The following is a 13,299-nucleotide window of genomic DNA, read 5'->3' as shown; positions in this document are numbered from 1 at the left end:
GTTTTTTATTGCTATTATTTACAGGATGAGGTTCCTAAATGCAGGGACAAAATATTACAAACCTTTTCATTACCACAACCAATTCGAGGAGAGCTACTTTTTTTTCCAAGAATATTTGTCCTAAAATTTGATTTGCTGTTCATATAGGTTACATTATGATTCAAATGCATTCAAAATTCACCAGAATGCAGGAAGTATCTCTGATAAATTTTCTTGGGAAAAAGTCAAACAAAAAGTACAAATAGCTATAAAAGCTAAGTCCACTGTACTTGTGCTTCTGGACATCAGGTAATATTCTCCCCATGGTTTGAGCCTTATTGTGATGACTGTCAGCAACTGACAAAGGACAACTCTGCCACTGACCTGCCGCTGTTTGGGGCAGCTGCCAACAAATTGTGCATTCTATGAATAGGCTGATATTCTTAATAAAATAAGCAGTGTTATATTATTTTTGAAAGTACCTCGCTGGACCAGTGCAAGCCAGTTATGTGTGCAGAATGATGTGAACACATTAAATGCTGTAATAAGAAATGCTGTTTATAAATTTATGATGAGACTTATGGACTTCATAAAATGAAATTATAATTGTTTTTATATGGCCTGACCAGAGCAGTACTAGGTACAGTTCGCTGCTTTGGAGGCACTGGAGAAATTGTTTATATGGATTATAGTAATCCTTTGTTTTTATCTGTCTGTCTGTCTTCTTTGTATGTTCTTATGGACCTTTTTTTGAGTCTGAAATAAAATAAAATAAATATTACTGTCTTTGAAATGCTATTAATTCTCAGTGTTTAAAACATTATCATACAAGGGGATCTACATTAATGCTATGCCCTTTACTTTTTCAATCTTTTTTTTTCAGACCCTGATCAGCACAACACCAGCAGGTCTAGGGCCACAACCTGCAACACCATCTACAAGTACATTAGATAAAGAGTGACATGTGACAAGGTGTCAGAAGCTTTAGGCCTTGCTGTTATGTGTATTACAGTTAGGATAAAACAGGAAAAATAGCACACACCAGTTCTGTATGATGTTATTGCTTTAGCTTCCAGTTATTCTGTCTATTTTAAGATCTTAATATCTGTCTTTAAGTCATGTAATTTCCCCCAGGATTTATAATTGATATACTGCCAAAATATGTTTCTTGTAGAGCCCTTGGATCCACAGACTTGCTGATCACACTGACAACACATCAGACAAATGTGAACCCACCTTCTGCATAACTCTTTAATGCAATCTCCTTTTGCATAAACCGTTAGACGCAACTTAACTACATGTTTCAGTAGTTTGACAGTAGCTCAGCTGCTTATAAAACAGATACACTTTTTCAGTAGCAAACTACTTTTTGGTCACGCTACATCATGTTGGTCAGATTATAACTGATAGCCTTCCTTATTGCGTAGAAGCCAAACTTTTACTGACAAAACTTCAGACAAACTGGCAGCATATTTCTGTCTGCTGATCAGAATCAGGCAGTGTCGGTAATGGCAGATCACAAACAAAAATAGTGAAATACTGCCATCTACTGAGAGCTTATTACAGCTCACTTGGATAAGAAGAGATTGTCTGATGGTTATGTAAAGCCAGCAACCACAGTTTGTTTACTTTAACAAGACATACAGGGGCAGATAAATCTGAAAATGATGAAAGAACACCATTTTATTCTTCTATGTAACAAAGAATGTTTCAGACACTTTGTTCTTAATAGATCACACAACAGCATATTTACCTTACATAAAATAATTCAAAAAGTTATTAATGCCTTTTGAGGGATTTTGTTTCTGTTCTAAATATGTTTATTTCACTTCTCATCATCTGTGCATTATTGGGAGCAGCGACTGGATTTGTATTATAATGTTTATAAATATAAAGTATATATTATTATAATAATCATTCAGAACTATTTGATTTCTCCATTTCTTAGCATTTAATTAACTATTATTTTCATGTAAAATAAATAAAATGATTGGTAAAAGAAATCATTTATGACATATATTTTTATGCAACAATTTTTAAACTTTTTTCACTAAGGAGACAATTTGTACATTTTTGGTTGATTTTTGAATTTCTTCGAAAGAGCCATTCCACAAACGAATAATTTACTATTTTCAAAAACAAAGTTTTTCAATAAAATAAAATGTTTATATTGCCCATAGACTACTTAAAAACAAACAAATATGCAAAAATTAATAGGTAACATTTTGCAATATGGAATTGAGTACACGTGTTTGTGCGGGTTTCCATAAAAGAAATTTTACAATTGTTCATGAAAAATGTAACTTTGCTTTTGGGCTGAGTGATATGTAAAACATATTTTAATAATAATCACATTTAAATGATGGGTTAGGGTTTAAATGATATCCCATTATATGGTCAACCCCCAATGTCGGATAATATTTTTGCTTTATTGATTTTGCTTTAAAAATTACATACATTTATTGAAACATGGAACATTTGAAAGACTTCTAAATTCAAATTGCACTTTAAATGAAACAAAAAAGCAATTAAAATAACAAAGTGATTAAAAAATCTTATATATAACCACCTCCCCAACCAAACATTTACCATCTGCAACGACCCCATTTGCCATCAAGCAAGTATCAGTAGGGCAACAGGTTCTCAGATAAATTACATTATTCTTCCAAAAAGTTTTCAGTTGAATGAAACAGAGAAAAACAAGTGATAAATACATGCGCTTGCTCCACGAGACAGGGAAACAACAAACAGAAGATCAAACACGAGCACTAACGGCTTTTATTTTGACTGATCTTAAAAATATAATAAAGTGTGTTTCTTCAAGCGTGTTTTTTTGACTAACAGCATTTCCTGTCATGTGTCACTCCGAGAGGTCTTACATGTCATCCACCTGTTACAGGTAGATGAGCAAAATTACTCAAACATGAAATACATTTGGATGAGGAGCTGGCGAACTGGATTGAGCCTTGTCGCATTTTGTGGGTGGCAGGTGCTATATCACACCCTGGGTGAAAATAATTAAAGTTTATAACATTGCTTGTAGAAAATGCCCTTAACAGCTAAGATCAATATTTATTGGGAAACAAGACCCAGAACTCTATGAATGTGTGTGTCTTGGAGAAGCACTTTCATTGCACTCAGAGCTCAATGCGCACACATATCAAATCAGATGCGCATCGGCATATTTTATTTCATCAGTTCTTCAAAATATAATCCCGTTTCATCAAATGCATGTCTTTGTGTCTAATTTCTTGCAATTATATCACTCCGAGAAGTCTTACAGGTTGCCTTCCACAGTGGCTGGTACATTAGCAAAATACTCTGCATGAAAAATCTGTATTTGGCAGGTGCTCATTTGAAACCTTGTTCACCAGGAGTAGGCTGTATGACAAATTCGGGAGAAAGGAAATCAAAACTGTGTCATTGACTTCAAGCTTTGCAATCGCACACATACAGGAAAATGTCCCTTTTGGCAGTACATGCCAAGCAAGCCTGCAAGATATGGTATAAAGTTATGGGCAGCTTTTGATGCCAACAATAGCTATGCTTGGAAAAGTCTACACAGGAAAACCTCCTGGAGGTGCATCAGACAACTTTTTTTATTTCATGTGCACTAGGAGAAGAACTGCTGAAAAGAAAGCTTACAATGTTGGGCACAATAAGAAAAAACAAGACAGAGCTTTGAAAAGAGCTTGTTCAGACTAAAGGAAGGGAGACAACATCGTCCATCTTTGCATTCATTGACACTACTACACTTGTCTCCTACAGCCCCCCAAAAAATGAAAATGTCCTCCTGATGAGCACATTGCACATAGATACATCTTTGAGCACCAGAGATGACAAAAAAACAGACATGGTGTTAGATTACAATTACACAAAAGGAGAGGTAGACAACCTGTACAAAGTGGTTGCCACATATAGCTGTCAACGAAGTACCGCTTGTTTGCCCCAGGCAATATTCTTCAACATCCTGGATATCAATGCTTATAATGCATTTGTGATATGGTGTGCCATCAACAAAGAGTGGTGTGGTGGCAAAATGAACCAGAGGAGAATATTCTTGGAGCAGCTAGGATATGCCATGCTGAGGCCTCACATTGACAGGAGAGAGCGCCTTCCTAGGTCTCTTTTTGCTGCATCCATTGTGAGGGAGATTCAAAGTTGGCCTGAACGATCACTTCTCCAGCAGCTGTTGGAAAATGTGGACGTTGCCAGGTTTGCTTTTGAAAAAATTATTCAAAGACTACTAAAACATATATATATATTATTATTTTTTTCCTTCAATCAAAAGTTTATATTTGTTTAATACCATATATAAAACATATACAGCTATAGTTTTTCATTATTTTGTGTAAATTAAGAAATGATATGATTATTTCTGTATTTAGTTGCTTTTCTGAAATGCACATTCCTATCAGTAAATGTAAGAGTTAATGATACACGTATTTCTATTCTTTTATCAGTTCAATAAGCTCAGGATAAATGGAAAGGAATATTTAAGCAGGAAAAAGGTTTATTTCATAATAATAATTTTCACACTTTAATCATTGGTGTAGCAGTGACCCCAAACAACGATGAAGTGAAGCAAATCTCAACAGAACATAAGGGTTAAAGACTCAGACTTTGGTGGAATTGAACCCAACAGAACCTTATCAGACAGCATATTCACAGTTCAGTATTGATCATAATAACTTGTACACATTATAACTCTTCTCTATGTGATATAGTGGTGCCAAAGAAGAATTATAGATATATAATATATAGATATAGTATATAGTACTTGGCTTCAGCGTATGATCATAACAGAAACGACTGCAGACTAGATTAAACTCGATATGCAAGACGTGCATTTTGTGAAGCTGATCAAGGCAAAGTTAACAGATTACTTTTTTGATTTCTCGAGTTCAGTCATATGCTGAATTTTCATTGTACATTACGTAATTTATCATTTGCTATTTGTACAATCTGTGTGAGTGCCCTCAGAAGCAGTACATCGATGTCACTGGCTGTATCAATTTCTTCATGGTAGTTCTTCACAGGGAAGATGTGGCTCATCGGGACACCAATAAGGATACTGCACTCCTCCATCTGGAGAACAACAAATACATAATTATTATTTGTAAGGCTCTTTGGTGAAAACATGCAGTGTTGAGTTGACTTTGTGTTCAGACTGTACTAAAAGTAGTAAGTTCTTATCTGCAGGAAATTAAAACAAAGTAGAATAAACAGTTGTGTTTGAAGTGATCTTAGTCACTTGCTATTATGTGTCGCAAACAGTTTCAATAATAATTCAAAACCAAGGATTCCAAAAATAACTGAATTTATGACCATAAAGTTCTCTACAGCTAAAAATGACAGAACTGTTTTAAATGTTATAATTACCTTTGTTTTGATCTTCTTGCTAGTGTAGATTTTCCTTACATTTCCTTTGACCAGTGGACATATTTCATCCACCCTTGTCATAATGATCACCTGAGGAATATCTAACAAACATGACCTTTAAATGTAACTGATTATACGACGTGTAATGCAACTCAAGTCATGATGAATGAGCCTTAAATATGGCTGGACTGATGAGAACTTGCAAAATTACATTACTCAAGTTTTGAAGTATTTCTGAGTAGAGATAAGAGAGATTACGTTCTTTGAATTTGGGGATTTTTGGAATTAAAAGGTAAACTTATAGTTAGTGTAAATTATAGACAATTTTGCCTAAATAGAACATTTTAAAATCTTTACCATAGTGAAGTTTATTCGAAAGATCAGTGCTGTTACACTTACCTAGTTCACTGGCCTTTTTCCTAATATGCACCATCTTTTCAATCACTTTCAGATTTTGTCTTGACACCTTATCAGCTGCCATGATGTAAACCAGGCAGAATGTCTGCTCGTGAACTTCTGGGTCACATCTGAAGCCTTCATCTCCATCAGAAACAGGGTTTGCTGGATTGAACTAAATGAATGAGAAAAAGGTGCAAAACTAAGAGGAATAACAAATCGAGAACTGCTACAAAATTCTTCTGATCTGACTGTTTGAATTACATTTGACTTTTGTCTGCCAGTTCAAATATAGGAAAGTATACAGGAAAATGTCCTCCTCACTTTGTATCCTTCTTTTAAGAGGCCCTTAAGTGCTTTGACAATGTCATCCGGCTGTGTACCAAGTGATTCTTTAGCCTCTAAGCCCATGATGTCATTGAAGACAAAAGGCAGAACAGACTGGCCACTTCTAATGTTAAAGGTTCTGTACTGTAAGACAAATGCAGAAATGTGAATTTAAATTTAAACAAAGCTTAAAACTAAAACTGAAACAAGCATGCATATTTATGTGCTTGACCAATGAAACTACCATTGTAGTAAACTTAAAACTAAAACTGAAACAAGCATGCATATTTATGTGCTTGACCAATGAAACTACCATTGTAGTAAACTTAAAACTAAAACTGAAACAAGCATGCATATTTATGTGCTTGACCAATGAAACTACCATTGTAGTCCGATAACCTTTAATTTACGTTAAAGAGCAAAACCAGTTTTAACCACACACCTGCTATCATAAGAACACACAAGAAATTCCAGAGGCAACCAATAATTGTAATTTCTTTATATACACATCATGTGAAGTAGCTTAGCATGCTGCTTTAGCCTTGTAGCTTGTAGTGAAGCTACTTTCTTTACAGACAGCTTTCAGACAAGATTAGATAATTTTTTCAATAGAGAAGTTGGAAATTTAGCTAGCAACGGTGTTTGAGTATCTTGCCCAGCACAATATATAATTATATTATATAAATGCTTTACAGTATAATTTGTAAACCAATATAACCATCTTTTACATTTTAATATTAATTCATGTGTGCTCAAATGTTTATATACTTACTATTTTTGTGAAAGATGTTCCAGATGTTGCATCAGCAAGAGCCTCAGTGGTGATTCTTTCTTGGAAAACACTATTGACTGAATTGATGAAGCTGGACTTTCCTGCTCCAACTTCCCCAATTACCAAGATCCGGACATACTTAACATTTGGATTGCTCAGCTGAAACTCCATCAGGGTTTTCTTCAGATGTTCTCTATCTCTGTTCAAAAGGGGTCCTTTCTTACGGCAATATAATGTGCAACAATCTATCCATCCATCCATCCAGTCATTCATCTCTCTCTCTCTCTCTCTCTCTCTCTCTCTCTCTCTCTAAATATTTCCCCCCCTCCGCCACTTACTCCCAGGGCGTGGTCCTCCATGGTGCAGCATATTCTGTGAGATGAAAAGAGTGTGGTATATTGGCTACTGTATGTATAATAATGTAAACAAAATTAAGGCACATTTTAGTGTGTCAGTCGATTACATTTTTTAATCATGATTTATCACATATTTTTTTTAGTTTATCGCATGAATCGCAGATTTTGAAAGTGCGCATATTTGAGACTATATATACATATTTTCTTGTCAAAGTGCATTTATTTCCATCTTAGGTAAAAAAGAAAAGAAAACACATGTAACAATATAACGCTTTACTAATATTTTCCAAACAAAGCATTCCAAAAGAAATTCAGTAAAATAGCACCAATTCAAGCAACATTAAATATTTCCCAAAGTCTAAGTGGGAGGTTGACAAATAGAATGAACTAGTTGCCCCATGGGTTGCATATTAATTGCAATGGGCATTTGCCGGTAGACCGTGACTGTCCGAAACTGCGTTCATGATTCGTGTCAGAGTCTGAGCGTCAATGTCATCACCACAATAACGGCTTATTCTTCATTTTGGTGTTGGTTAAGACTTGATTTGCATCTGTGATAATTATATTGTGCCATCTGGACTTGTTTTGTACATCTCATATCACTATTATCAGTAACATTCTGACATTCTTTTATTTTCAGAGATAACAACCTCTGTGGCTCTATCATAGGAGAGTATTTCGACAGCACCACACACATGTCAATGGGACCGCCGCATTATGCTATTTATGATAAGCTTGTAGGCTCCATTAGTAGAAGGACTCTTCGCTGTGTCTGTTTGTGAAGGGTGTGTCAGTGTATGACTCCAGAAGCACACATTACAAAGATTTCACACAAGTATTTATGCCGTATTAATGTTAAATGTGTTAATCATGATTAAGGAAAATTTACGCGTTAAACGTTTTAAATGAATCGCATGCTCTAACGTGTTAATTCTGACAGCCCTAACAAACATACAATAGAAAACTAAAGGAATATTCAATTTCTTTAAAGAAGAAGAAAAATATTGAAATAAATATCTTTGACTTCAATGTAACGCATTATTTCAGATATTAATTAATAAAGGAATATATATATATATATATATATATATATATATATATATATATATATATATATATATATATATATATATATATATATATATATTTGTCTTTTAATTCATTACTCTAAAATGTTTTAATAATGAAATATATTTTTTTGTAAACTCACCTGGTGGTGGTTTTGGTGGTGATGGTGGTGGTGATGGTGGTGATAGTGGTTTTGACTCTGCACCTCCCATCTTCTCTTTTCTGAAAAAAAACAGCAAATACAACACTTAACTTGATATGAAATAAGACACACAGTAGAGTGTGCAGATAGTGTATGCAGTGCAGCTCTCATCAGAGCCCTTATTTATAGGCTAAACCCAAGCCTGTACACTTTCATTTTCACTTTCCATTGTACTATTATTACACTCTGTATATACAGGGTTGGGAGGATTACTTTGAAATGTATTCCACTACAGATTACAGAATACATGCTGTAAATGTAATTTGTAACATATTCCTTTCGATTACTCAAGGTCAATAATGTATTCTAAATACTTTGGATTACTTCTTCAGCACTGGTAGATTTTTTCACTTGTTTTGACTATAAAAACTCTGCCAGTACAGTAAGACAAAATACACATGTTAAAATGACATTCTCAGAAAAACCTAAATATCTTATGCAGTGTTGTTTCTAAAACAAGATGAATCAAATTGATCTTGTTTTAAGGATTTTTAGATATTTTTACAGGAAAACAATACGAAAATTATTATGTACTGCCGAAAGGGACATTTTCCCTTTTATGTTTATGTTTGTTGAGAGTTTCCTTTATTACTGAAAAAAGCTACTTCAGTGAACCCAGGAAAGCACAAAAGAGTCTGTATAATGAGCTGAAGGACAAAATAAAGCCTTACCTGGTACCTTGCTTTCTGACCCCCTCCTTTCTGTGCCTGAACCTTCAAAAGTCTTACAGTCTTACTAGATAAAAAGAAAATATGATCTAACGTGAAAATATATGATCGTGCCTGGTAACGTGCATGTAAAATGGCTAGAAATAGCATTTTAGCTAAGCGTAAAGCTGACAATTTACAATAGTTTTATTTATTTTTCTTCTGCTCCAAACACATCATAAGAAAGTGTTTCACCGCTGTTCATATGCACTTTGGATTGCATCATTTATATGTATACATTTTTCCATCTGAAAGGAATATATTTAATGAAACAAATGACAATAAAATGCTCTTCAGTAATCAAAATACTTTTTGAATGTAACTCTATTCTAATTACCAATTATTTAAATTGTAACTGTAGTGGAATACAGTTACTTATATTTTGTATTTTAAACACATAATCCTGTTACATGTATTCTGTTACTTCCTAACCCTGTGTATATATATATATATATATACAGTGTTGCCACAGTTACTTTGAAAAAGTAACTTAGTTACTTTACTGGTTACTTGATTTTAAAAGTAACTTAGTTACTTTACAGATTACTTGATTTTAAAAGTAACTAAATTAGATTACAAGTTACTTTATTAGTTACATTCAGCAGCTGCCGACAACACCCCCGCCGCCTCAACATAAAAATGACAACCTGTTTTTAACAGTAACGTCAACAATGTATCTCCTTAGATTTTAAGTTGAACTTAAAAAGTATTTCCTGAAAAATACATGTTTATAAAAAATAAAATAAAGACAGCTGGCCATCACTTTCATCCTGAGCTGAGAGGATTTCTGACAGATCTAAAAAAGTGACATCATCATCATCATCATCATCTGTGCGGTGGACTCTCCCTCCTCCGTCCATCATCGGACTCTGTGACAGGCTGATATACTTTAAACGCCTTGACAAAGTTGGATCCATTATCAGTCACTGTTGCAACTACTTTGTTGAGTAGTCCATATGAAGAGTGAATGTTTTCAATTTCTGCACCAATAACATCATACGTGTGTCTACCGCAAATTCTCCTACATGCCGATGCAGCCTTGTTGCGCTCTAATGTGGATCTACTGATCCAGTGGAGCGTTACTCCCATATAACTTCTGTTGTTAGCAGTCCAAATATCCGCGGTAGTTGACACAAAGTCGACTATTAATATTTCCATCTTTAGCTGACACAAACTCAAAATAGTGACTGTATGTCCAGCTAGAAAACACGCATCTCTCTCCTCCCTCCATTGTTGTTTACGTAAGTGTCGCTGCGTGGTACACATGAACTGTCCTCATGCTGAAAACGTGACTCGTCGCATACGTGACTTCACTCCCCGAGACGCAAGAAGAAAGCAAAAATATATATTTTTACTCAGGAAAATGACAAAAATAGTAACGCACAGTGACTTGGTTAAGTAACTTTAATCTGATTACTGGTTTGGAAATAGTAACGCATTAGATTACTCGTTACTGGAAAAAGTGGTCAGATTAGAGTAACGTGTTACTAAGTAACGTGATACCGGCATCACTGTATATATATATATTCTCTCAAACACATCCCAAACAAATACATCATTTGAAAAAGAGCAGATGTCTACTCTATCAATGATTATTACCTATATGTCCTACATACTCAACTAATGCAATATTGCATAGAATAAATTAGCATTTTATCCTTCTTGTTCCAACAAGAAAAATCCTGCACACTGCTGTTGCTTGCAAACAGTATATACATTTATTGATACAACATTTCAGTCACATGACCTTCTTCGTGTATCTAGCCTTCTTGTACCAACAAAGTACCAGCAGAAGTATCAAAACTGCTGACACCCTGTGGGTCGCGGCCTGTTAAATACCCCTCGTCTATGCAGATTGCTTATATAATACTAACTTCTGGTCAAATTCTTCCATGATTTCACAATTCTTGGAAAAACAATAAATAAACCAGGAGTTTTGACTTTACCTGCATTAAAGGTTACAGACAGGGATAGTGAGGAGTAAACACAAGTTACGAGAACACACTGTTTTTCTCAGAAACTGAAAATGATTTGGATATAATCTATAATGTTTATAGCAGTTGGGGTTGGAGCTAATGGGTTATTTTCCTTATGGGCCAACATTTACTGGAAACAGAAACTGAAAGGGATTTGGATCCACAGAATAATACTTTGCATAGTAGATCCATTATTTGATACACAACAGGAAAACCATCCACTATACAAGGAGGAAAAGTGTTTGGGCTGCACTAATTTTTATAACAGAAATACACAATAAATATAGCCAGACCAGATTGAACATACAATATACAAGATGTGTGATATAAAGCTGATCAAGTGAAAACTATAATAGATTATATTTGTAATTTCTAGAGTTTAGACAAATGTTGAATTTTCATAGTAAGTTATTTAATGTAATTTATAGTTTGCTTCTTGTACGTTCTGTGTAAGTGCCCTCAGAATCAATACATCAGTGTCTCTTGCTGTATAATTTCCTTGTGATAAGTTGTTATTTACAGGGAAGATCTGCCTCATTGGGACACAACAAATACATAATAAAATATCTGTTTTTCCAGAAGTAATGAATACATTAAAGCTTTAAAAATTATTTTTGCAACACTTATGTCACCAAACGGAATTGCAAATATAAATGTTTTTGAACAGAGTATCGAACACATCCTCTGTCTTCCATTGATCGAACAAACAGATAGTCCCTTCCCAAACTCAGACCAATGAAAACAGTTGTAACATGTCAAGTACTACTGTGGAAACCTTTTAAAATAGTTTGCAGTGATTGGATATTGAATCCTTAAGAACTATGATGGTCCAACCTTGACCTGATGGTCCGCTTCAGCTGGAATCACACATACAGTCCAGAACTTTGTCATTTTATTCAAATGTTTGGTTACACAAGACTAGGGATCCATCAAATTGCAACAAGAGCAAAAAAATTAAATAACAAAATGCAAGAAAATACTGCACTGAAAGAAAACGAAAGAAAATCTAATGGGGCTTTTCCACTGCACGGTACAACTGTCTCAACTCGACTCTGCTTGCTTTTTGGGGGTTTTCCACTATGGATAGTACCTGGTTCCTGATAATATTTTTAGTACCGCCGAGCCGAGCCGATACTAAATGTGACGTCAAAATACTGCAGATCACTGATCATTGGTCAGAAAGAATCGTCACTACCAGCGTCACTGGATTTCCGACACGGGACATCAACCCAGTAGTTTTAAAGTTACAGCGATTGCATTTGTTCACGCAACTTTCGAATTGTAAAAAGAAAAGGCTGTGCGCAAAACCACGCCGTGGTCAATAAACGAGGTGCAGACGTTACTCTCGTTAGCGACGAAATGAAAAAGTCTTTCGTGGTAGTTCTTCACTGGGAAGATGTTGTTCATTGGCACCCCCACTTTGTCACTGCACATCTGCATCTAGAGAGGAACAGATTGTCAATCCAGAAAATTGTAAATGGTTGTTCAACTATTAGACACAGTCAGATCAACACAGGCTCTATGCACTTTGCCAATACCCAGATAGCAATGAGTCGGCGGGCCACTGGCGGTGCTCCGGATGCAGTAGAAGCGGCAGAATGGCGTTATCGCAAACACGTTTGACGGCGCACTTCCTACCGCCTTCGTTCTGCGGCCGGCCCGCTGGCCATCCGGCGGCGTTATATCGAAGGCGGACCTTCCGCGGGGCGTCGGAGGCAAACGCTATTTTCGAGCGATCTACCGGCGCTTATTGTGTATATATATATTTATAGCATGCAGTTTATCAAGAATAATGATTGATCAAACCAGACAAATTTACATTTGGCGTTTTAATTCCACATTTCAAAGTACAGTAACTGTCATTGAAACAAGATGTCAGATCACTGAAATATAAATAACAGAAAAATACAAACACACACACTAAAGAACATGCAGGTTTCCAATTAAATTAAAAAAAATAAAATAAATTGTAACACTTACAATAATTGTTAATAATATAAAGCGGTCAGCTCTGGGAGGAAAAGAATTACCAGTAAACATAAGCAATGAGGATATTTGGTACCAAAGAAAGTGCAGGATACCAAATAAATTGAGGTATAACATTATATTTACAAGTCTAACAATAGGATAAGTG

The 13,299-nt window shown here is 35.1% G+C and overlaps 1 protein-coding gene across 2 annotated transcripts in view; it reads right to left on the bottom strand.

Moving 5' to 3' along the window:
- Positions 1 to 4,487: 4,487 nt before the first annotated feature.
- The window catches only part of LOC127643596 (interferon-induced protein 44-like), an 88,503-nt gene continuing 79,691 nt past the window's right edge, over positions 4,488 to 13,299 (bottom strand). The window contains exons 1-8 of one of the 2 annotated variants that reach the window (XM_052126384.1): positions 9,154 to 9,485; positions 8,423 to 8,502; positions 7,195 to 7,228; positions 6,857 to 7,055; positions 6,082 to 6,228; positions 5,761 to 5,932; positions 5,362 to 5,462; positions 4,488 to 5,067 (exon numbers count right to left, since the gene is read on the bottom strand). In XM_052126384.1, the coding sequence (XP_051982344.1) occupies positions 4,903 to 5,067; positions 5,362 to 5,462; positions 5,761 to 5,932; positions 6,082 to 6,228; positions 6,857 to 7,055; positions 7,195 to 7,228; positions 8,423 to 8,492 (888 nt within the window). In that variant the 5' untranslated portion in view covers positions 8,493 to 8,502; positions 9,154 to 9,485 and the 3' untranslated portion in view covers positions 4,488 to 4,902. Of the gene's footprint in view, positions 5,068 to 5,361; positions 5,463 to 5,760; positions 5,933 to 6,081; positions 6,229 to 6,856; positions 7,056 to 7,194; positions 7,229 to 8,422; positions 8,503 to 9,153; positions 9,486 to 13,299 lie in introns of those variants that run through there. The other variant, XM_052126383.1, reaches the window with a different exon arrangement.

This window comes from Xyrauchen texanus, chromosome 5 (assembly GCF_025860055.1).
Source record: "Xyrauchen texanus isolate HMW12.3.18 chromosome 5, RBS_HiC_50CHRs, whole genome shotgun sequence".
Lineage (NCBI taxonomy): Eukaryota > Metazoa > Chordata > Actinopteri > Cypriniformes > Catostomidae > Xyrauchen > Xyrauchen texanus.
This window is presented reverse-complemented; position numbering and strand designations above follow the sequence as displayed.